A 24462-nucleotide genomic window follows, 5' to 3' on the forward strand; every position below is an offset into this window, starting at 1 on the left:
CCCTGACGGCGCTTCCCGCCTTCCCGCAGGCACCGGGAGCTGCTGAGGGAGAAGCGGCGGCGGCGGCAGGAGCTGTTCGCGGAGCAGAAGGTACGGTACGGCGGGGGCCGCCCCCGCCCCCCCCGTCCCCGGTGTGTCGTCGTTCCGCCGCCCCGGTAACTCCCCTCTCCCCCCGCAGAAACGGAAGCTGCTCCCCGAGGCGCTGCTGCAGGAGCTGGCCGCCGCGCCGACCGACCGGTGAGGGCGGGGGGGGTACGGGGGGGGAGCGCTGCCCAGCCGGCGGCGAGCTCCTTCGGGTCCGGGGAGGACACGGGCTTCGAGTAAAGGAAAGGGGGTGTCAACTGGAAAAGTAACCTCTTGCTTTCTCCTTCCCGCACAGAGGCGAAGGGCAGGCTGCGGCAGCTGACCCAGGTAGGCCACGGCTCACTCCGCTAGAGCTGCGGCGCGGAGACCTCGTCAAAGTCTGAGACTCGGGGCAGGCTGCACGCCTCGTCTGTTGCCGAGGAAAAGTGTCTGAGGAAGAATCTAAAGAAGTCGCGTTTAATGCGATTCCCGCGACTTGTTACCGAAGTCGTTTGCCGTACAGTGATTTCTGTTAAAATAGCCCGAGGTGTTGAAGGAAATAACGGGCAGGTGGTATAATAGAAAAAGCAAGGATTACCAGAGGGAGATTGTAACTTAAACAAATGCTAAATATCGAAGGCCATTCCTAGATGGAGTTGTTAATCGCCTCGATGCTTCACATATACTGTGATTTAGTAGCATCTGTAAAAAATTAGGTAACTCTTTTCAAATTCTGAACCAGAAAACCAAGACTCTAGAGTATTCATGACTGCCGTTTTCTGGCCCTCTTCATCTGTACTTCAGAGTACTTTAGAAAAAAAAAAAAAGTGTTTTTAAACAATTCTCTCGTCCATACCTCACAGAATTATAGAGCTGGGTGGTGCAACTGCTACTTTTTCTTCCTTTTATTGCTGTTTTAAAAAACTCTCTTGCCGTAAGCAAGAGGTGAGCACAGGACGATGCTTTGAACACTCAGTCCTCCATAGTGGCGAGAATGAAACCGAGGCTGGGCTCCCCTTTGTTTGTTACTCGTGGCTGTTGGGTTGCACTGAATTTTTGTCCTGTGATGAATCTTGTGTTGTGGATGCCAAGGAAGGGGAAGGCTGACTAGCAGTACTCTGGGTGGCTCCCCTGAGGCGTGCTTCTTCCCCTCCCTCTTGCAGCCCTTCAGTGAGGGCAATGCTCTTGCTAGTCAGACCTTCTGAAAAAGGCCTGTTGGAGTTAACTAAAGGCACCTTATTTTTCACAGCCTAATTGTTTCATTCCTGTTCCTTTTTCACTTACTTGCAGCTCTTGATTCATAATGCTTGGGAAATTTCTTCTGTTTTCCATTAAATTTACTTCAGGTAAGCACCATGGAGGTGGGGCTGTGAAGCAGAGACAAGGCCAGGCTGTGAAGCAGAGACGAGGCCGAGCCCAAAGGCAGGTGAAGAAAGCCAAGCAAAGAAAGAGTGCCAGGTATGGTGGGAGCAGATGATGGAGGCTGCCTGTCCCTGGGGCTTCCATCTGCTTGGGAGGGGGCATCACAGCAGCTCTTCTGTCACTGTGTGGATGCACTCTTCTTCACTTGGGCATTCCCCCTGCTCTTCCTCTGATTGAAAGTGTATTTATGTGCTAAAAGCACCTTTAGTAGGCCTCTGGTACAGGACGCTTGTAAAATATATATATATGCACACACATACATATAATTAAATAATTTTTATGTATATGTAACTGCTATGAGGTAACTGGGCATTCATTAGCACAGCAGTAGACATTTTGTTCTGTGCTGCTACAGGTCTGGTTGTTGAGCACTGAATTCCTGCATTTCAGTCTTTTTTTTTTCCCTTTCTTTGTCACTGATGTCCCTGTAGAGGAATTGCACTAGCTTCTGGCAGGACTAGTTTGAGACTCCCAAGGAACCACTCGGGGCACGTAAAGGCATATGTTGACAGGTTGAGAGTCTTGGTCCAGTTTTGTTTTTTGTTAATGCTGCTACAAAGCTTGGCTTGAGCATCCGAAACCAGCACCAGCTGCTGTTGTGCTCAGGCAGCAAAGCACTGACTGCCTAGTGTTATCTGTTGTTCTGGGTTCCATAACTATGCTACAGGGATTTACGTCTCTTTATTTAACTAGGTCAAAAGGAAACTATACAGCTGTGTGCTTAAAAGATCAGAGTATAACAGGCCTCCACCAACAGCTCGCCAAAGACTTTTTAAACACTCATCTCTATGGACCAGATGCCAACCGGGCACAGGGTAAGCAGTTTTCCTTAGGTGGGTCTGCTTCTAGATTTGTCTGGGTTAAATTTAGTAATTAACACTCATCTCTATTTCAGCAAATGATTTTTTTTCCCTTGAAAACAAGAAAAACCCAGTTAAAAAAGCTGCAGTTCAGTTTGTGGACAAATCTTGGGGTGAGTATAAACAGTTATGTCGGTACTACTTTATGCATATGTGGTTTAAAAAGTACATTTAAAAAAAAAAAAAAAGCTTTCCCATGTATGTTGCTACTTTTTAAGTCACAGAACCCTACAGTAAGGGAAGGGCAGCAGGGCACTACAGCCTGAGTGGGCGTAGCGAGTGCTCCAGTGGGGAGGATGTGCAAGACAGAACTTGAAAAAATTACTTCATTTTTGGTACATTAAGAAACACCATATGGGCTTAGAGCCATCTTTATTTGTTGAAATAAATACTTTACTAAGTGTTGTTTCAGCCTACAACCTCTGAGCTGTTGGAAGTCATTTCAGATATGTCTAAAACTTAAAGCAGGGATGCCAAGATCAAGAACTTCTGCATGAGCACAGGGAAATAGTGGCCTGTTTGTCCTCATAAAAAAATGATGTTACAGCTACGCAAGCACAGTCTGTGAGGCTCGTGGACACTAGAGGGCAAAAGTTACTGATCCTGAGCAGGCAGAGTCTGCTTCTCAGTTGTGCTTCAGAAGTGCAAGCACTGCTGTACCTCCTTCTGAAGGAGAGTGGTGCAAGTTGGTACCCCTGGCCGGTGGAAGCCCCTGTTGTATGGAAAAGAAAGATGACAGGAAGGTTCTCTCATCAGCCTTCCAGTCAGTTCTTGTCTTTTGTTCTGAAATCCTGCAGTAATCAATGGATTGCTGCTTCTCCAGTAGATGGGCTAAGAAAAAAAATGGTAACGAACTAACTGCTTTTTTTTTTTTTAAGGGCAAGAAAAAAAGGAGAGAGCAACAAGGTTTAAAAAAATTTGGCTTGCAACACAGCTTAAAAATCAAGTATGAAGACTGTTTTTTCAGAAGATGCTATTAAGGACGTTTTTACTGAAAGTTAGTCTCTCAACACAACAAAGGTGGTTTGTTTCCCCACTTCTCTCCCATCATTGCTTTGCTTTCAGCACTAGCCAACAGCCACCAGAAGGCACTAACCTTCACAAACAGACTGACTTGCCTCTTCTCTTCTTTTCCCTCCCTGCCCCCTTCAGAAGTGGCTGGGGAAGCTAAGGAACAGCTGGGCCAGGGCAGTGACTGTGTGTCCTTAATACTGATTTAGAACAGCTGGTGTTAAGAGCAGGCTTGTAGAGCTGCCTCCACAAGGCAGCTCCTTCGCAGAGAATAAAGATGAATGGTGTTGTACTTACTGTTCTGGATGCTGCTTTTCTAATAGCGATCTATTATTCCTGCTTTTTCAGTTATTTGCATATCTAAAGAAAGGCTGTATCCTAATATCAGAATCATAAGTCAGCTCACACAGCAGGACACTTCTGCCCAGCCCAATGATTACTTTCAAGGAATAAGAGTTGTTTTTCCCTGTCTTCAGGCAGTACTGAATAAGCTTCCCTCAATGCCTTGATTTTGCACTGCCAGCTAGGCTTGCTTTGGGGCAAGAACATTAAACCTTTAACTTTTGAGAGCTCAGCTGCTGCAGTGCTCTGATGCAGGGAAGTGGCATCCCCAGTTGGACCAGCAAGCCAACGTTCTGAATTCACAGGTCTACATGAGAACCGCTGTCCTAGGGTAGAACTCTAGAACCAAGAAAACGTAGCATACAAGTCCATGCTACCATGTATGTAGAAGTAAGTTTTTAATGGCTGGTTAATTATGGTATCACTACATTTTATTGCAATATAGTACTATTTAAGCACTTTTAAAAATGCAAGGTGTACAAAGATTAAATTAAGACTGTAAATTGACTAAATATTTGGTTTTTATATAAATAGGTCATAACCACACTGTGTTGACATGTAATACTGTTATAATACAACAGTTAAACTGGTGAGTCTACACAACAGAAGCTGTCTGTAGTTAAACAAGGAAACAAAGTTGAAAAGACCATGTTAAAACAAAAAACTACTAAGATCAACAGGTTGGGATTGTAAGTAGCAACAAACATATTCACTCAGCTCCTGAGTAATTCAAGTTTTACAGTACACATTAAAAAATATCATTTCTTCCCATCAACACTATATATCCAAACCATCAGGTGTTTATGCATTTTGCAAATTACACTGATTGAACTATGTAACAATGGGGGTGGAGGTTGGCAAGTCATCCTGCTTGACACTGACATCACCCACATGCTAATACATCCATGTTTTCTATTCTTCCGTCCCACCGCAAGGGAGCAGGATTTTTGGTTTGTTTTGGACAATCGTTTAAAGGATTGGTACTTGTCAATTTGGATGTCTGACATTATCAGTGATATTTTCAACTCTTAGTTGTCTAAGAGGTTTAAAGATGGAAATTTTCTCCTAACACTAAGTTAGAAATCATTTGCATCATGCTGTAAACTAGGAAGCAACATAAAGCGACAGACTTGTCCTTAGTACATAATTAAAATTCCAAATTCCAGTCAGCAGAGCTGGTCTACTTTTCATGTTGAATATGCCACACCACCTCTCAGATCTTCAAATGCATAGCTAGTGTAGGTAGTCTTCCACTGTGGCGAACGCGCAGGATCCGATTCCTGATCGAGCCATCAATCCTAGACACTGTGACGCTTGTCCCATGGCTAGGGCAAGCGGTGGTTGCTTTGGCAGATTGTGAGTCTCTGAAAAAGAATCACAGTGGCAGTTAGAATACCTGATTCATTTCATAGGAATACACTGAAAGCTTAAATTTTAAGCTTGCCTAAATCAATCATTTCAAAATTCCTGTGTTTACTTGCAAAGTTTGCTCTTACAGCAAGACAGCAGGAGCAACAAAGCGACATTTTCAAATCCCTTGCATAGCACCATTATTGAAGAGGCCCGTTCTTGCTTTGAGCAACGACGACATCTGTTCCATTAATATGTCCCCTCCTATACTAGAGGAGCGCACCGTAACATCGCTAGACTTTGTTAATCACTCGGCCAGCCCAGCAAACGACGCGTGGTGAGCAGTAGTGCTACCTGTCTGGAACGAAAGGCGCCCTGCACCGCGCGTGAAAACCACCAGCCCTTCCTTACCTAGTATTGCACTATTAAGTACAGAGCACACAGGTTCTCTTTGTATCGGGTCAAGCTGATTTCCAACCGGGCTGCTCCAGGGATCTGAATATGCGAGTAAACTGAATGCATCCTGGGGAAAGACGATTTTTATTACATCTCAACAGCTGTATTCTACTAGTGAAAACAAGGACTGTTTTCTTCACCCATTTTGATTCAGAATCAAAGGTGATTGTCAGTGTCCATCAGTACAAAAGCATAAAAAGAAATTGTAACCAAACTTGTTCCATTTTAAGCGAGCAGTGGTTTTCCCAATGGAAAGACAGAAGTGAGCGGTATTTTAATAACCACTGAGGAAAGAGAAGACAGGCTGAAAATTGCATGCAGTCAGTCTTTGGCAGGGGAATTCTTTTCCAGAGCAGTCCCAAATCAAGGTAAACTAATTAAGACACAGAGTACTAAAAAGCGTTCTAGGCATCTGTATCAATGCTCTTTCTTGCGGTTCATTGATCCTTAGAGCTGCAAACGGCACTTTGATTCAAGAGGCCAAGCTACATGGTCAGAAATGAGAGGGAAGTCCTAAATTCATATCTCTGGTTTTAATTTTGTTACAGTATGAAATTATGCTCCCTGTGAATATGCTACACAGACAAGACAGGAGACAGCACCACACCACAGCTGATTAGAATACTGCTCTCAGACAAAAGAACTGCAGAAGTTAAAGCAGAACAGTATTGCAATGCCGCATGCTGTGCAAAGTTTCTGCCAGGCAGCAGAGATTCACCTTAACACCACAACTTCAAGATTAAACATACCTTCAGCATTTTCTTATTCGCTGTGTTTTTGCCACATTCTCTTCTTAGTTGCTCACTCATTGCTTGCAATTCTCTTCCAAAATGGATCATTCTTTCAATAGCCGCTTGGCTGCCGCCACATAGCTGACGTCTTAACTGACTTGAATCTACTTCTGCAAAAATGATATCATCATCATCACCACTAATAGAGCTGACAATAATAATCTATGGATCTAGAGAATCTGCCCCAATTTCACTCAAAACACATCTGCCTTCTCAGAGAGAAAGCACATTGGGCCAGAGACCTTGGTGTAACGTACTCCTATACTGAGCACTGCTGAATTGTTCCTTTATAAACATTAAGAGGCTTAGTTAACTAACATCAAAGGCTGTCTACACATGCTGTTTATTTTGCAGTAAGTTAAAAATTAACAGCTAGACTATAAACCAAATTTTACCTTAAAATTTTATAGGAGTTTAAAATGAGTAACAACAGCAATAAAAGTCTGCACAGTTCTACCTTTTTAATTCTTTGGCATTGCACTTCTAAAGACACACCAAATCCGGAACTGCTAATAGAGGGTAAAAACCCCTGAACTTCCCAAACAGCCATGATGGATGTTGCTACAAGACTACCATTTAGACTGTTCATACTCCTTGTAGAATATATTAGTGTAATAATTTGGACATTTCAGGCTTCTTCTGTAATCAAGCAGAACACTACAATCGATTTCTTTACTAGTTGCTACAATATTCCCCAGTGCTACTGATTTTAAAAGATACCAATGCAGTTTATGAAGAGTAGATCAGCCCTTGGCTTCTCTGAAAGTTCTACCTTTTTTAAATTTACAACTAAAGCAACCTGTTAAAAAATAAAGCATCAATTCCTTGCCTTTTTTCATCAAAGGAATCAAGTTTTCCATCAGAATTTTGATGTACACTTTAATTACAAAACCATTCTTCTTTCTGATTTTAACATTGCCATCTAGTGAAGTATTTTGACCACTATTTCAAATGAGGATTTATAAGTGGCCACTTTTTTTTTTTTTTCTTAAATGTGAGCATATCACCTCTGGGAAAAAAATCTGCCTACTTAACATTACATACACAGCACTAAGGGGTATATATAAATATTTCAAAAAGAAAAAAAAATCACCAAAAAAACACCAAACTGTGGGGAGTAAACAATGTAGGTTGAGGAGCCACATTTCTTTTTTACAAAGGTGAAGCACCCACAAGTCTTCAAGCAGTGGTGTTTGTTGTTAGCTGCAGCCCAATCTAGGACATGGCTTTCCAAAGGCAGAAAAAAACTACATTAAAAAAAAAAAAACAAACCCAAAACACAACACAAACAACTCTGCGTCCTGTGCAGCTGCTTCATGCCTGTCACAGCAAGCCTCTGTAGAAAAGGCTGCAAGAGAGTAAAGAAGTGTTTTGTTTTTTCTGTCACAGAAATGAGGCCTTGTTATTACCCCGTTTCAGAGCGTAATGCAGGAAAAACAGTCTGGCAATTTGAATCTCCCCCCTCCAGGGCTGTAACAGAATTATATTTGCTTTTCAACAGTTACCTAGTATTTACCAGCAAAGCTGCATGATCAGCAGCAGCACATGCCCTCAGAACTGCGAGGCATTCATAGAAATCTGTAAGTACTACCGCATTCTGAAACTCTACCAGCTATGTCCTGAGTGTCACATTGCATTTAAACTACTTATTAATTGATGTCTGGTTAAATCAATTGTTTGAGAAGATAGTTTTGCAACTCCAGAAATGGCTGGGCTGCATTCCTCCAGTTCTTCAGACACAGCCAGCAATAACAACCATTGTCTAAGCTCCAAGCCTGGGTGCTCTTAAGTGATCTGACTGCCTTTAGTGGACAGGGACACCTAGCACCATAACTGACAGAATAAACTAGGTTTTTATAGGGTGCTGGCAATCAGAGGGTATTTAAATACTCAGGTGTCACTAATGTCAACAGGCATGACTGCATATGAAGCAGGTTAAGTAAAACGAAGTTATTTTTTAGACCACAACTATGTAAAACAGGCTATTTTTTTGGTGGAAATTTTTTTTTCTTTTTTCACATCTCAGTTCTCAAATATAGCTCTGTTCTTCAGCATTTAATATTAGCAATTTGCATTCTTCAATATAAGTGATTTGGAATTTCTACTCTTACTGTCAAGTGCAAAGATGCCATGAGAACTATGACTGGTAAGAGGACTAGAGGAAGAGGGAGAAGCAATTTGCCAACCCTAACCCAGGCGTGCTACACAATAGGATGTTTCTTCTCAAAGGCACTTCCTTAGAAATAGATGCTAGCTTCAGTATCCATGAGTTAGCAATTTCACCTGTTCTCACCTGACATTTGACCACCTAAATCAGGAGTTATAAGATATACATCTAGTAACAGTGAAACAAACAAACAAACAAATTAAGATTTGAGCCAATATCCCTAGTTTTCAAGTTGGGAAGCATTGCAAGTAAAAACATAACCTTGTTGCCATCACTTAATAAAAATGTAAGAAATATCACTGCAGACCCATTTCTGTGTCACATTCTTCCATTTCGTGATCATGTTTAGAACTACCATTTAGGAAGCCATTGGACGAAGTCTCAGCAACCCCATTGGAGTAGTGATCTGTTTCCATGTCTACATCATTGCTGAAAAGAGAGTAATAAAAGTTTTACTCATATTTAAGTACTTAGGGTTATCTTCCTCACAACTTCAGCACAGGACTTTTTCACCATGGCTACCGAAAAGCTGCTTTTAAATATTACCAAGTTAGACCACAGGTTTTTCCATAGCAACTGGCAATACCAGAGCACCAGGGAAATTATCAGGCTCTCCCAACTAGCATTAGCATTCAGTAAAATAACATTTTCAGACACTGAAAAATTAAACATGTCCACCAATATTCAGGAGTAAGCAGTGTAACACTTTCTAAATACACACCTAGAAGTTCTTAACCTCGTTTATCGATCTGTACATATACAGAGCTGGAGAAAAAAAACTATTCCCCCTTTTTTTTTTTTTTTAAGCACAGTTAATTCAATATACAGCCTACTTTGAGAATATCACATTTAGGTAAATAATTCTTTCAAAAAAGCCTTGATCTCTCATTTACTCTCAGTGGAACGACAGGGAAAAAGAAGAAAAACCCAAAGCAAATACTGAGTAAAGCAAGACACTGAAGAGATACTCGGGCAAATTCAGAGCATGCAACTCCTCACCATACTCGGCTCACAGCAGGTCACAGAAGCACTTTTAGAAAACGCCAGCACGGCTTTGGGGACTGAGCTTTGCTTACAGTTACATCCTAGCCTGTTCTATTTCGTCATGGAGAACGACAGCCTAAAACCTTTCTTAAGATCAAACCCATTCAATTTAGAAGTTTAATATCTTGCTTCTAAGCAACCAAAAATACTCAGCTTCCTTTGGGGAAGGAAACCAAAAGGCCTCTCTGACTGGCCAACTCTGCAGCCAAGGAACTGTCTTCCTCCTGTGAAAAATCTCAAAGTTGCCTGGACACTGCCAGGCTTTTTGGCAGAGGCAATTGCTGACACAAACACAAATCATGAAGTTAAAAAATAAATTGCTACTCTTACTTTTTTTCCCCAATCATCACTATCCAACTGAAATACTTTTTGTTATCACCACCACATCATCACATCCTAGTTGGTAGATTTGGGAATCCATCTTGGACAACGCAGCCGAGTACTGTTGTATTTCACAACAAATTAGGTTCTGCTGCATCTGTGCAACGCAGAGCTTAATATTTACTGGTCATGAATAACCATATTAACCCCAGTTAATACATCTGCTTTCATCCTGTGAATTGAATGTGTTTGCACAAGTGACAGTGACTGGAGTAGGCAAACAATTCTTGTGTGTGTAATAGAAGGGAGTCTGCATTTCATATGCATCTCAATTGCGTTTACTTTGCAGATACTGCTACAAATGGAGAGTATCTGGAAAACTTTTCATTACCTACATGCAATGTGCTTAAATCAATGTCAGTGGCTTAAATCAAAATCCCAAGTGCCAGACAGCTAGTTAATCTTCACTACACAACTTCAAAACTGACCATAAATAGCTATAAGCATGGCAATTTATTTTTGTCCATTGCATTTCTTCAAACAAACAGGAGAAAACAGTCTGTTGAGCTTCAGAAGTTAAAACAAAACTAGAGTGATCACAAGCTGTTGGCCTTACACTACATGTTTTAACTGTCCTTGAAAAAAAAAATCACATCAAATCCCACTGAAAACTCTTCTCTGCAATGCAAGCACGTGGACAACACAAGCCTTAATGTAAGTTAGAACCATCTGAAGTTTACTCACCTGGAATAGCTGTTAACCTGCTGTGATCTTGATACATTTATGTTGTTGAGCTCTGGTACATTCAAGCTGGTGGTTGTGTGTTTACTGTGACAGTAAGATTGATGCGCTTTATTTGATATTACTCCATTACTGCAACTACTTTCAAACCCTGAAAGAAAGTTTTAATAATTGTAATCATCTACAAACTTATTTGAAAGTACCGATTTATAGAAGTGAAATAAGTATAGCTTAATCGTTCCTGGTCAGTAAACGCTCCATTTGCCAAACAAACCAACCCAAATACTTGGCCTCCATGTTTCAGGTATTTGAACTTTTAAGGCTTCTACAGTGTAGAAGTTAAGCATTATTTAATAAGTACTAGCACATACACGAGAAGGTTTTTCAGTTGTACTTATACACAAGTAAAGCAGAAAACTGCATCAATGTAGAATAATTTTTTAGAACTGATAGGTTGTTTCTGAAAGATCTGAAAAATCTTTTCTAGGCCACTGTAATCATTATGAATGGAAGCAGACATGCATCTTACTAATTCCTAATCACGTAGTTCTCTTGACAAATATGCAGTAAATTCAGTGCTGAAAATAGTTCACATGTTGCTACACTTAAATACAACCTCCCTCCTTCCCCATATAATTATTTTAATTGTTAATATTGTGCTTTGCTAAAGAAAATTACACCATGCTGTGAAATTATGAAGTCTGGCTAAAATCTCTTCTGACCCTTCTAAAATATAATCAAGAAACTTACTATTTGAAGCAAACATGCAATTGCCAGTTCTATCAGGCCCCAAACCAGGAGTTCCCTAGTATCTTCTAATATAGAAACAGGTCACAGGAAGGGCTTCTTATAACAAAACAGTTGCTGCCATTCAGGAAGTCCCAAACCTCAATTCTAATAACACATTCATCAACTTGCTTATTAAGTGGTGCCTCTATGTTCAAAATTAGAAAGTTAGAGGTACTTTCTACAATACATCCCAATAACCACCTGAAGAACAAACTAAATCTGAGTGGACCTCCACTCACACACGTGATAGCACAGTCTTGACACAGAAGGAAGAAAAGCAAAGCTGCTGCCTTTCCAAGGGCAGCAGGTATTCTGGTGACCAGGCTACACTGGCTTCCTACTCAATCCCACCGAGAGGAAAAAAAATAAAATAAAAAGCCCCCAGTCAGCTCCAGTTTGGACTTAAGAATCAAACAGATGTGAAAGTTGATGGCCTCTGCTACCTTAAGAGTCTTGGGTTCAAAGCTGACACATTCATGTACCATTTTAACATGCCCAACTTCTTCTCTGCAGGGGTGCTTTGTAAGGCATGGGGATCTCCCCATAGGCATGGGGCAGCTCTGAACATTCAGGGCTTCCCACTGAAGCTTTACCACCACCTAGACGCTCTCAAACTGTTTCAACTGTGCAGATTGAAATTTGGCTGCCAGCAGGAAGTCTTTTACCTGACTACCACCTAGCTTCTGGTACTTCCTATGCAATAGCAGCTCTTTCTACTGTTCCACAAAGCCCATAGGAAATGGATCGTATACACTATTTACTGGATTTAAACCACCTTGCCCAAGCCATAAATTATCATCAAAACAAAAGAGATTTGTGTCAGAACCTTCCAACTCCTGGAAGCAAACATTTCTTAGAAAACAGTGGCAACCTACTTTGCAAACCCTTAGTAAAACCAAGACCACATGGAAAAAAGATTTGATGCTATTTATGCACTTTCCATTTCCCCAGTGACTGAGAATCACCTATTTTAATCATTATAACTGTACTTTAATACAAAGCATTCAGTATCAACTCAAGTAAAACAAATTATCAGTCTGCAAGTATTTGTAACTTCTCCCGATACTTAATTGTAACCAAAAAAAAATCTACATGGTGTGGTATATTCAAATCCATGCAGTATATCCTCCACATCAACTTACCAGAAAAGTGCGTGCTGCTCCCTTTGCCTGTTGCCAAATTGTGAATATTCATTCCATGGCTGGGACTCATGCTAGGACTACTGAATGATCGTGGGCTAACAGGGTAACTATCTTGAGATTTTGGACTGTGGCCTCCCAAACACCGCACTTCACTGTCTGTACCATTCACCATCTCTATAAACTGGCGCACCCTAAACAAAAGGCAAAAAAGTTAAGCTAATAAGACAATTTACACATTTCAATTTTCCAGTGATAGCAATGATCTAATTACAGTGTTAAATATACAAGAAGTCTGACTCAACAAAACACTGGTTGTCAGTAACCCAATCATCAATAAGCTTTGGAGTGTTCAGCCAAAAATCCACAATTACAAAATTTGTGAGGGAGGAGAACAGGAATATTATCCTTTGAGGATAGTCTTTGTCCATAAGTCCTCAAAGTTTAGAGAACTAAACTATATTTTAACTGTTTCATTTTACTGGCAGGGGCAAGGTTATTTCTTGAGAAGGATATGTCATTTCGTTGTCGTGTCTGTCATTTCTCTCAAAGTAAATGAGAACATAGTTTGACTGTCTGGAACAGTAAGCATTGAACGGTAACTCTTAACATTAAACATTTGCACTAGAAAACAGTTTGAAAAGCAAGCTCATATACAAACCTTCCCTTTAGAGGCTGTTGCTCTTTGTCAATTTTATTTTAGATAAGGAGGTTTTACTATGGACTTTAAGGAAGCTCAGAACTACTGCTTTATGTTTTAGGCTTGGATAGCCTCAACAGAACAGGCAAAATTTAGAAAGAGAGATTGAGAAAAAGATAACATACAGTTGACGTTATCGAGTGAAGTCTTTCATCAAAATGTTTGCATTTTATGAATTCTGTGATAAGTCTGCAGTACTATCACGTGAATTCTGTTCAGCACTTCAGTGTGACAGACTTCAAACACATTCCAAGTTACTTAACTGAACATAAAAATTAAAGTGCTTTGTTCTTACAGGATATAACAGATTTTTTCCACATTCAAACACTAAGATGTGATACAAAATTCTGGAGGATCAACGCAGCTGGCAAGTAAAAATACCAGAATGAAAGTGACTATTGTGTGCCTGGGAAGCCAAGAGAAATCTTTGGGATTATGGAATTTCCACAGTATTAGCCAGAGGTTTCTAGTAAAGTGACATGGAGTGAAACAGTTCATTTAAACTGATCTTTAAAGTCAGTCACCCGTTTGGAGGAACAGACCAACTCATGCCAGCAGGACTCTTAACCTTCTTGAATATGATACTGTATCAGTTTACATTTTAAGTTTTACTTGACACACAAACTGATTAAAATTGATTTAAAAAATTACGAAACTTAGTTCTAGAGAACAAGTCTACAGTGAGACGTGAATTATGCTGCGAAACAGGACCTTGATGACAAAACCTAGTTAAACATGTAGCAAATAATATAGCATAAAAAAGTGAACTACACACATTTTCTAAAAAACGCTGCTTAACTTTGTTTAAATTTCTGTGAAAGCTTTAAATGAGTAACTGTCTTGTCTCAGAAGGTACTGTGCCATCTATAAACACACATCTGTATAATTTGAAGACTCACTTTAATGCAAATAAGAGATTAGGATTTCTTTCTAGTAAACTTGGATACAACTGTTGTGTTGTTTCAATGGCTTCTCCCATTCTTCCTGCTAAAACCAATTTCTGAATTCCTGTTCACCAAAAAACAAATAAGAGATTAGGATTTTCTTCTCGTAAACTTGGATACAGCTGTTATGTTGTTTCAATGGGTTCTCCATTCACCCTGCCAAAACCAATTTCTGAATTTCTGTTCACCAAAACCAACATCAGTTAAATGGACAGCTTATGGATTAATACATGTAAATTAACGATTAAAAGACACTGCAACTATCAATCAACAAGGTTTTTTCCTCTTAGAAAAAATAGTGTAAAGAAAGATCATGCTTCCCTAAAACGTTCAATAGGAAAATTTAAGAACTGCACTCCACCTCCATATATCTAGATGAGTACTCAATATTTTTATTTATCGCCAGCATACAACTACTTTGCACTCAGATTGCACATTTAGAGCTAGATTAAGATTGCAGACACTCTTCTGTGATTTATTTCTCATTTTCACACCTTTATAAAGAAGCACATACCAAACTATCATCACCCAAGAACATCCAAATTGCATCCCACTCCCACAGATTCAATTTTGACTAAGAAAAACAAAATTTAGTCTCTCTCACCTACAACACATACTTCCAGTCAGGTTACAGTTGACTAAACCTTTCCACAACAGTCCCTGATTTAGGTGATGCTTCTGTTGCTGTAACCTGGCACAAGTCGCAAACAGCCTCACAGCCCTATCCACCAACAGAGAAATTGATCCAAATGAAAAACAGCCCAACGAATGGGTTATTTTTCAACCAGAGCAGTTTCCCCATGTGGTATGTCACGCAGTCACACAAATGTTTGTGTTCATATAGCAGGGATTTAAATGAACGGGGAAGGCACTGTTTAATCAGGCTGCTAAACAGCACTGCCACAGCAAGTTAAGAGCTGAACTGCTGTTAGTTCTCCTTGTCCTCTTCCCCCTCACATCTGTAAGCAGGAATACTCAAATTTGATTTAACTTATAAAGCATTCTCTAAACTCTACCCCTTTTCACAGTTAAGATAAAAGTCTAAATGTTTGTCAAGACTAAGTTTTATGTTCCTGTTTGTGACTGACCATTAACTCTCACAAACACTCATTTAGAGACATTACACACATTTGTTTAAGACAGATCACAATTTTCCATTCAAGAGAAAGACAACAGGTAATTTACCACATTCCGCTACATCAAATGAGTTCCAAAGTGTTAGTGCGGAAGTTCATCTTAACCTTCTGTTCATACGTGTGTAACTTTACATGACAGCAAAGAACTGTACTATGGAGTAGTGCTGAAAGGAAATTCTACAATGATGCTTAAGCAAGAGTTTTATGTAATATTTGTTTAAGGGAGGAATAAAAGGATGTAACATGCTTTCCAGCCTTACTTTGTCTATTTTTAATGGAAGCTAATTCTTCTAGCACAGTCTGGTCTGTTGATCTGGCGAATGCCTCTGCTGTTGCACAGTATCCATGGTGAACTAAGTAAGATGATACCATTCTAAAAATAAACAAAAACAAAACCCAGGAAAACTCATTAAACACAGGTAAGAAACCAAGGACTTCCTGAATGTAAAAACCTCTTCTGAAAAACAATGACTGAATTAAAGAATTCTACTTGAAATTCAGGGATTTCTGTAGAAGTCAGACAAAAGTTATTCAGTTAAGAGTCAATATCTTCTTCAAAACACCATACAGAAAAACAATTTAAAAAAAATAATCAATGTATCATTTTATTACAATGAATTTTAATAAAAATGATTCATCACCCAAAGGTAGACTCAATTAAAATATTACCTGCTAATTAAGTTTCTTTTTTTGCTCATTAGATACACTGAAGTGAATTTCTGCACAGATTTTTTGTTTTCACTGAAGAAATAAAAAATGCAAAGCCACAACCACCATTTTTCCAAGTGAGACACTAATGAGCCACAACTTAACGTGGTACGCCAAGGGCAAGAACGCGAAGGGAAATTTCCAGAGCCCAAAATATTAAAACTGCCCATTACAACCATGGCAATTTTTCTAAACTTCCCAATCCACATTAGATAGGTCAACTTGGAATGGAAAGCTTACGGTCATCATTATAAACTCCTAATTATTAATGATGTACATAACTCTTCCCCAAACATCTATTCATGCTCAATTTTATACATGTTTATCAAATCTGTGATGTTAACAAAACTATTTGTACTAGTTTTTAATACTATCTGTAATTTTTTGCACAAGACAATGGGTACAACGTTTTAAAGATCTCTGAAATCATGCAAATATTAACTTTTTTTTTTAAATTAACAATATTCAAAGGCTTACTTCTGAATCATTGTTTGCCACTCTCCTTCCCGATCTCCTATTGGAAATCTGTCAATTTGTGCTTGAATTTTGGTTCTCCATTCTCGCATATAGTCTTCAATATCAAATACAAATGGGTGTTGTCCAAAATTAGCATCCACAACCTCTCCTGGTGTTTGAAGCCCTACTGTAGGGTACAAGTTTGGCTGCAAGAAATTTTTTAATTAGTTTTTTCCTCTTATTCTAAATTCCACACTTCTTTTTTTTTTCATCTCTGTAATAATATCCCCACTGCTACTAGTAGTGTGAAGAAGCAAATACCTCTGGATCATCTGTCCAGCAGTTAAAGCAACTTCTACCAATCCAGCAATACAACAACCAGTTAATTTTATTCCCAGTGGTCATAATTTTTTTATTTTGAAATAAGCAAGCCTTACTGATCATTCTCTTTCTAGTCAGAAAATGCACTTTTTAAACTGTGCTAAGGTTTACTTACAACTCGTGGTTTCAATTTTACAAAATATTAAATACCAATTTTTTAATGATTTTTAAAGACCAGGATTAAAGTTTCTTTTAAAAAGAGAACAAAAATTAAACTTACAAAGTGGGCCATTTTCCTTTTGGGGTGAAATACTTAAAACATCGCTGAATTTTAGTGGTAAGAACTGACAGGATAGAGAACTCATTAGCCTCAAAGTCCAAGTGTAGCGCCTAAAAAGAACTGTAACAGTGCATTGAAGTTCTTGTGAATTCCTGGACTTGTATCTAGAAAAAGACTTTAAAGCATTTATTGTTGTCTCAGTTTTATTTTCTGCTTAGAGATTAGGTCTCCATGCAAATTTGAAATATGCCAAATATGAGAAAAGTAAAATCTGCCTGTTGGGATTAAAGTAACTTTCTTAAATGCAACTAGCATCTCAGCAATGGCAATGCAATCAGTTGGGGTTTTGGGTGGGTGGGGTTTTGTTGCTGGTTTTTTTAAGTTTATAAATATACCTACACCACATTTACAAGACAATCAATGGTGGTATGGTATAATGGTATGCTGATCTACAGAACTATATGCTAAATAAATTAAAGCTATCAGTAAGAAGTTATCAACATGCAGGTCAGTAGGAACACTGAAGCCCAGTGAATCTGGTGAAATTAAAGAAAAATAAAGAAAAATACTCTGGTTGTTAAAACCATGCCCAAGCCGATCTTGCCCCCATTCCCCCCCCCCCTTTTTTTTTTTTTTTTAAATAAACCTTGCTCATAGTGTTACTTAGTCTAGACTAATTAACAAAGCACAAGTCCCAGGTCATTTAGTGAGATGAAAACAATCGATTCTAATGAGGAGGGGTCCAGCTTCAAACCCCAGAAGACGGTGTCAGTTTTCCTGTGCTGGTACCCTGTGCTAGCAAGGAGCCCTGCTGGCATCCCAGAGATCCAGGACAGTGCGGTGGCTTCCTACACAAAGCACACAACCCTGTGGCAGGGCTGAGAGGCACCCTGGGTTATTGAGTTCATTTTTCCTTAATATCTGTCCTTGCCTCCTAAGGCCATAGCAGAGTAGCTGGCCAGATGGAAGTGCATCACATACTGCACTCTAACCAGATTAAATCAGAAATGAAGTGGATGAGAAAAAAACAAAACAAGTGCAGTATCAAGCCTGTACCAGTAGCATAGGGAAACATTTGTAATGATTCTAAGGAAAGTACAATTTAATTGACTGAAAAGCTAGAAGACTTAAGATGTCGGTAACTTTCTTAAAAAAAAATAAACTACTTTGATATGCTTGATGTTATGGAGTGAACAGTATAGATATAAAGATTTTGAAAATCAGGCATCAAGCATGAGTTACAGTGACCATGTCTTAAGTAGCCAGCCTTTCTGCATATGATACACAGCTGTACACACATGCACCGTGTTGGTGTTTAATATAGCTTTGACTTTGTATGTAAGGCTGCATGTGTCAAAGTATGTAATAACTACTTGCATGTATTATTTACTGCTAAACTTCCATTAGAATTGCCTGTTAAAAACCTGAAAAGGAAAACCCCTGTGAGGATTGGTGTGAAAACAAAAAAACCTTTTTGCTTCAATTAACAAATCACCACTGAAGTGACGAGGAGAAATATCTGACATTAAATTGGTTAAGATGATTATCATTGTATTTCCAAGAAACATAAGGTAAATGCAAGTTACATCTGAAACATCTGCTTATAATACAAAGGAAAGCTGTTTGAAAATGCACTTATCTTACCGGTAAATCTGTGAAAGCGATGCCTGTAATGAAGAGAAAATTAAGATTAATTTCCATATGTCTGGATTCCAGCTTCCTTTTCTTAAGTGTATCACTGTATGTTCAGAAAACTCACCCAAACCATCTCAGAAATAAGTAGTTAAGTATAGTGACATCCATGATGCTTAGGCACAACTGATGTGCTAGAGTAATAAAGGGCAATATGTGGCAAAAAGTAATTGTCATTCAAAAGTACTCAATCTACCCTCAAATTTTTCAAAATAGGGCATAAGATTTAACAAACATCATACAGAAATGCAGATTAGAAAGTATGAAAATTCTGGCTACAGATTAAAATCAAAAGGAAAATTAAAGAGTATCTGAAGATGTTTTTTCACTTACATGTCTCGATGCCGTGACACCAAGATTTAACAGTGTCTTTTCTTGTTTGCTATTACTTTTCTTCATAAGTACGCATTATCTTTACATGAGCAGCACATGCCTATAACACTCCAAACCAGTCTGGTAAATGTTTCACTCTAATCCACGCGAGGGTGTTTTGGTTTTCAAATAGAATAGCTTAATATCTTGTCATATAATTACAGGCATCCATCTATCCATAAGACCAAGGCAGTGATTTTGCTGTCTCAGGATTAGAGAAAAATCTGACCCCCTATACACACTTCAGAAACTTCATGCAATTTAGGCTGGCGGGGGAAGCTCTCAGTTAAAAAATAAGTATCAGGAAATCTCCTTCTGACAGCCAAATGATAACGGTATTTCATGATTTCCTTTATTGTTGCAAGTTATTTCTTCAAATTTATTTTTTTTACAAGTGCATAATGATTCAAATCCACTTATCCCTTCAAACTCTTATTTTGTATCACTGCATTTTCAAATTTAAGATTAAAACAAAGCTTTTAACCTTTTGTCCTAAATTCCACCCCTGCTTTCCATCTCCATTCTTCACCAAGATTTCAAATCTCAAGAGCATCTGGATTCCTTACTCACATCTTTGATACAAAAGAATGACAGAGTGAACCTGTTTCACCCATCACATCTCAAAGCTATAATTTCATTTATTACCTGTTCACATCCTAACTTTTTCAAAGCTATTGCCACTTTCTCCATTTGGCACATTTTGACATCCAACTCACCCTCTTCCAAAGTAACCATGGCAGTAGGCAAGACTGATAAATGATAAATGATGACTGAGTGACATGTAGGTACTTGGGTTTTTTGGGGGGGTTGGTTTGGGGTTTTTTTCAACCCAGGATTTCACACTTGCATAAATAATTGCTTAGCCCTTTCTGTAGCATCAAATCCCAGGCTGAGCCAGAGATGTCCAATACTCTAGACTGCATCTGTGGCCCAGAGAAGAAACATAAATGTCCTCCAAGTCACGACTGTATAGGAATTCTGGACAACTAGCAGCAAAAACAACTCAGCAAGACAGCCAGAATTTCTAATTTCTTTTTCCTTTAAACACAGAATCAATCTTCCTCTGTCAGAAATTCAAGCTAGCAAAGCCCATGACAGCAAAACAGCTGTCAGGTTTCCTTCTGAAATCCATGAAGTGTTTGTCAGACTCTGTCTATGACAGATGACATTTTACTAGCCTCTCCTCACCTATGCCATTTTGGTCTCTTTAAACAGATTTTAATCACTTGAAGTGTTGTTTCACAGTTGGCCTAATCCAGTCTGCTTTAAGACTTCCACTGAAAGAGAAGGTTCTGCCCCTCCTTTCTTAGCTCTTCCATGCATGTGACCAAAAGGGTAGTCGGAAAACCAGTGCCTCTTTCGTTGATCAACAATCTGATCAGCTTACCTGCAGGCACAGTTACCAGTTCCAAAGAAGGGGAATAAAGTAAGACTACCCTTCTCAGTTTTAACCCAGTTAAAGATTAGGGTAAACACAACATGAGCCTGTTATCTTCCATTTTGACGTATACCCTGAAACAGGGCCGAAAGAACTCCACAGTGCATGGTTCAAGTGTCCCACTGCCACAGGCGTCAAGGTATTAAGTCCAGGTATATAGACTCATTCAATTTAGAAGAAACATTAAATCATGATAGAATAGAATCACAGAAGTGTTTACTTGGAATTGACCTCTGGAGGCACGTAAGCCCTGCTCTGAGTAGGGGCAGGAAAACTCCAAAGTTAGATCTGTTTCCTCAGAGCAAAGAAACAGGCAGTATTGTTCTGAGAAACAAGGAGACGAATTTAAACCGTGTCCTTCCCCTTACTACTTTCCAAACCTTCCTCATGTTTGGCAATGTGAGAAAATAGAACAGCAACTTCAAGAGTCCTTGTCTCAATAACCTCTTATTTTAGTTCAAGCTAGTCTCTCTTTTCCTCATCACATTTCTACCCAGGACAAAAACCTTATTTCTTCTTTCTGAGCTTTATCCCTTGAAACTTCTTACTCCCCTCAGCACAATTCCAAGATCTCTTCCCCAGCCCTTGCTCTCACCTTAATGCAGGTAGTAGATAGATTTTTTTTCTTCTTTCTTTACACTCCGTATCTTTGTTCATTAAATTGCATTAAGTAACTGAATTATTATATATATTGCATAGAAAATTTTAACTCTACCCCCTCCTGACATCTTCAAACTCAAAAATTGTCTTGCAGTGTTGCATAATACTAAAATTTACCACATGAATTTGATGGACTTAATTTTAGCACAACTTGTATAATTCATGGCTTTAGCCCAACTGTGCATGACTCCAGACTGGGAATCCAAAAGACACTGTTCTCCAACATCTGTTCAAAGTAACACCCATCCAATGTAAGGTTTTAGGGAAGGCTAGGTGTCCCCCATAAAGCAACAATGCATTTTAGCTATATCCGTTCTCCATTTCTCCGATTCTCTTATCATCTATTACCTTGTAAGCATCAAAGTATTATTTGTGGATTTAGTAGCAGAGTTCATAAATGCATGAGATGTGGAATGAGATGCTACGACAAATCCTTCCAAATTCACAAGGAATGTAAGCGCAAGTGGCACACAAGAAATTATTCTCCCAGTTCTTTGGTTAATTCATAGATTATGAGACTATCAAAAGAACTATTCAAACACTTTGCTCCTGACACGAAGAGAGTTTCAGATTTACAACAGACTTACAGACATAATGTTACCATTAAAGATAACGTTTCTCCATACCCAAGCTGTGTCCATTCTTTGTGTAGAAGCAGGTATTATTGATAAGGTTGACACAACAACCAATGACATCACCCGTAGTAAACGTTGGGCCATAGGGTTGTCCAGTTCCAGAGGAACAGAATGAATGTCCATCATCTCCATGGTAACCATATGAATGTTTATCCCAGCCTAGAGAACAAAAGCATTTGCAATTTATTCATTCCCTTTATTATGAAATAATGGAAAGACTACGCAAAGTTAGAATATTCTAACAAGGTTAATACGGTTAATTACTATGCTCAGCTTTCTGCTTTCTAAGATTACTTATCTAACTATCAAATCTGTTTCATTTAAAAAAATGACAACTTCTTTCATCAAAATGGCTGAACAGGTAATTCCATTTGTAGTATATAACAGGTAATGCAAATTCAGATAACACATTTTTCTCTTTAAGTGAACACACAAAATTATCAACACCAAAAATACAATCAGCTACAATGTTGAAATTTGAAAAGCTATATGCAGATCTGACATGTCCCAATAAAGCAGTGAAGATTCTCCTGTTCTCCCTTTCACCTTGCAAAACTATTGCTACCATATGTCATTATCAAATTCTTCCTGGCTAAAACCCAAACATGCATCTCTGGGGAAACACATTTCTATTCCTGATTATTCAGCAGCAAGCAGTCTCTGCATAATAGCAGAATCTCCAGACCATAGTGTCACTAGCTTTGCTGCCTCTAAAAATAAAAATTAAAAAAAAAAAAAAAAGCAGGGGGGTAAATTATCAATACAAGTGAAAGTCACAGCCAGCAGGCAAATCATTATGTATGCAAATATGGTGCTAATTTTGCAGGTGAAGAAGCCACAGAACCAGTTAAGAAGCTTCATATTGTTACGCTAATCAATGAAATTCACAGCAAGCAATTTTAGTCTGAGCTCATTTAAAAATACCTGTCCACATTCTCTGCAATTCAATACTAAATAAAAACACATAGAAAAGGAGTCAACTTTCAGGCACCACAAAATCTTCCTAACAGATCTATTAAATGCCTATTCAAAATAATATAAAGCATGATCTTTAACACAAATCGCCATATGTCATATAATTACAGTCAGTGCATTCTGACTCTAAGAATATATACTGACAACTCTATTTTTAAAGAGTAAAAGGTTATGGGTTTATTCTTCTCCTGTCAAGCTGCTGCCTAACAAGTTAATTTGGAAGTATTTTCCATACTTAGGCCCTTAATCTGTACGATTGGTAGCTTCAACTGGCACCACATTAAACATGTCTCAGTAAATTAAATACCCCAAATTACTGCAGTTACATTGATCAGTATAATCTTCGATAATTATTTGCAATGCATCCTAAATCATGCTCAAAATAAACTTAATGCCACCCACCAATAATTCATAACCCTTAGCTGGGCTCACAGTGTAACTGGGACTTGCCATCATCATAAGGATCTCTACCAGAACATTTGCGTGAGAAAGTAACAATGCAAAAGAAAGAGAACACAGATACTCTAAGGTCAATTCAAAATGATTTTATACTTGGCTAATAGTAATAATTTAAAAAAAATCAACTGTTTTTTTTGGGGGGGGGGGGGGGGGGTGGCGTTGGGTTTTGTTTGGGGTTTTTTTCACATTTAAAGATCTATTAAAAAACCAACACACACACACAAAACTTTAAATACTATACAGAGATACTGCAGACAGTTGTTAATGAGACAGCATCCCTTACCACTCAGGTCAATGGAACAGTCAAAACTATGGTACACATCCTTACTATTAAGGTTGGAAAGGTAACGGTATGGAAATTGACAGTAGGAGAACTCACTCCATGTTTGTCAAAGTACAGTAGCTCATCTTTATTACTAGAAACTCAATTTACAGAGCAAGGAAATTTGTAGCTTCATTTTTATCAGGAAACATGAAAATTTTAAAATTTATTTGTTTGCTAAAAAGTATATGCATACTATTATAAATAACACTAAGACTTGAGGGTAGTACAAGAGCAAACATACAGTAAAAGCTAAACTTTTTAGCTGCGAGCTTTACATAATTCAGATAACAGATACAACATGGAGATGTGATGCAACACTCGTTCTGGTAAGCAGCACTTTCCATCAAGGTCAAGAATATTTTAAAAGACACAATTAAACAATGTAAGTAACTTATCAAACATAATAAATACTGAAACGTACCTGGTAGTCTGTTCATGTTCACACCCTGTGCCGAAAGCCCAATTCCCATGTAACTGTAAAAATGAAAGAAGAAAAGAAATTTATCTGTCTCTTACAAAAAAACATATAGATGTGGGATATTGCCAAGAAACACTGTGCTGATTAATCCTATACCAATTAAGCTGCTAAGAGGTCATTTAATAGTAGCATAACAGCAAGGGAGCTGAAAAGCAATTCCTAGCATATATGGTTTAATACAAACAGATTCTGTCCCTGCAGGAGGTAAGGACAACTTTCTTCTCTTTTAGGCATCCTGGGTTATCAATGGAGAATACTGATATTAGCCATAAAGTATGAACGAAGAAAGCCAAAGGCCATGCCTTATTTTGAAAGTAGGGGTAAAGCTACACACGTACCAATTTCATCACCTTCAACATACCTAATCATGTTTTGCAGACATCCTGA

At 38.7% G+C, this 24462-nt stretch overlaps 2 protein-coding genes across 2 annotated transcripts in view; one reads left to right on the forward strand and one right to left on the reverse strand.

Moving 5' to 3' along the window:
* NOL7 (nucleolar protein 7, 27kDa) overlaps positions 1-4025 on the forward strand; it is a 4284-nt gene extending 259 nt beyond the window's left edge. The window contains exons 2-8 of the mRNA XM_010573304.1: positions 30-90; positions 179-237; positions 380-411; positions 1410-1521; positions 2179-2300; positions 2381-2458; positions 3224-4025. Of these exons, the coding sequence (XP_010571606.1) occupies positions 30-90; positions 179-237; positions 380-411; positions 1410-1521; positions 2179-2300; positions 2381-2458; positions 3224-3297 (538 nt within the window). The 3' untranslated portion in view covers positions 3298-4025. The remainder of the gene's footprint in view (positions 1-29; positions 91-178; positions 238-379; positions 412-1409; positions 1522-2178; positions 2301-2380; positions 2459-3223) is intronic.
* An 86-nt stretch (positions 4026-4111) lies between these two features.
* Positions 4112-24462, reverse strand: part of RANBP9 (RAN binding protein 9) — a 42263-nt gene continuing 21912 nt past the window's right edge. The window contains exons 5-16 of the mRNA XM_010573305.1: positions 24019-24071; positions 21830-21997; positions 18686-18708; positions 16462-16646; positions 15537-15649; positions 14096-14204; positions 12500-12690; positions 10572-10719; positions 8770-8891; positions 6254-6405; positions 5460-5571; positions 4112-5062 (exon numbers count right to left, since the gene is read on the reverse strand). Of these exons, the coding sequence (XP_010571607.1) occupies positions 4932-5062; positions 5460-5571; positions 6254-6405; positions 8770-8891; positions 10572-10719; positions 12500-12690; positions 14096-14204; positions 15537-15649; positions 16462-16646; positions 18686-18708; positions 21830-21997; positions 24019-24071 (1507 nt within the window). The 3' untranslated portion in view covers positions 4112-4931. The remainder of the gene's footprint in view (positions 5063-5459; positions 5572-6253; positions 6406-8769; positions 8892-10571; positions 10720-12499; positions 12691-14095; positions 14205-15536; positions 15650-16461; positions 16647-18685; positions 18709-21829; positions 21998-24018; positions 24072-24462) is intronic.

Source organism: Haliaeetus leucocephalus, unplaced genomic scaffold (genome assembly GCF_000737465.1).
Source record: "Haliaeetus leucocephalus isolate CR32 unplaced genomic scaffold, Haliaeetus_leucocephalus-4.0 Scaffold373, whole genome shotgun sequence".
Classification (NCBI taxonomy): Eukaryota; Metazoa; Chordata; class Aves; order Accipitriformes; family Accipitridae; genus Haliaeetus; species Haliaeetus leucocephalus.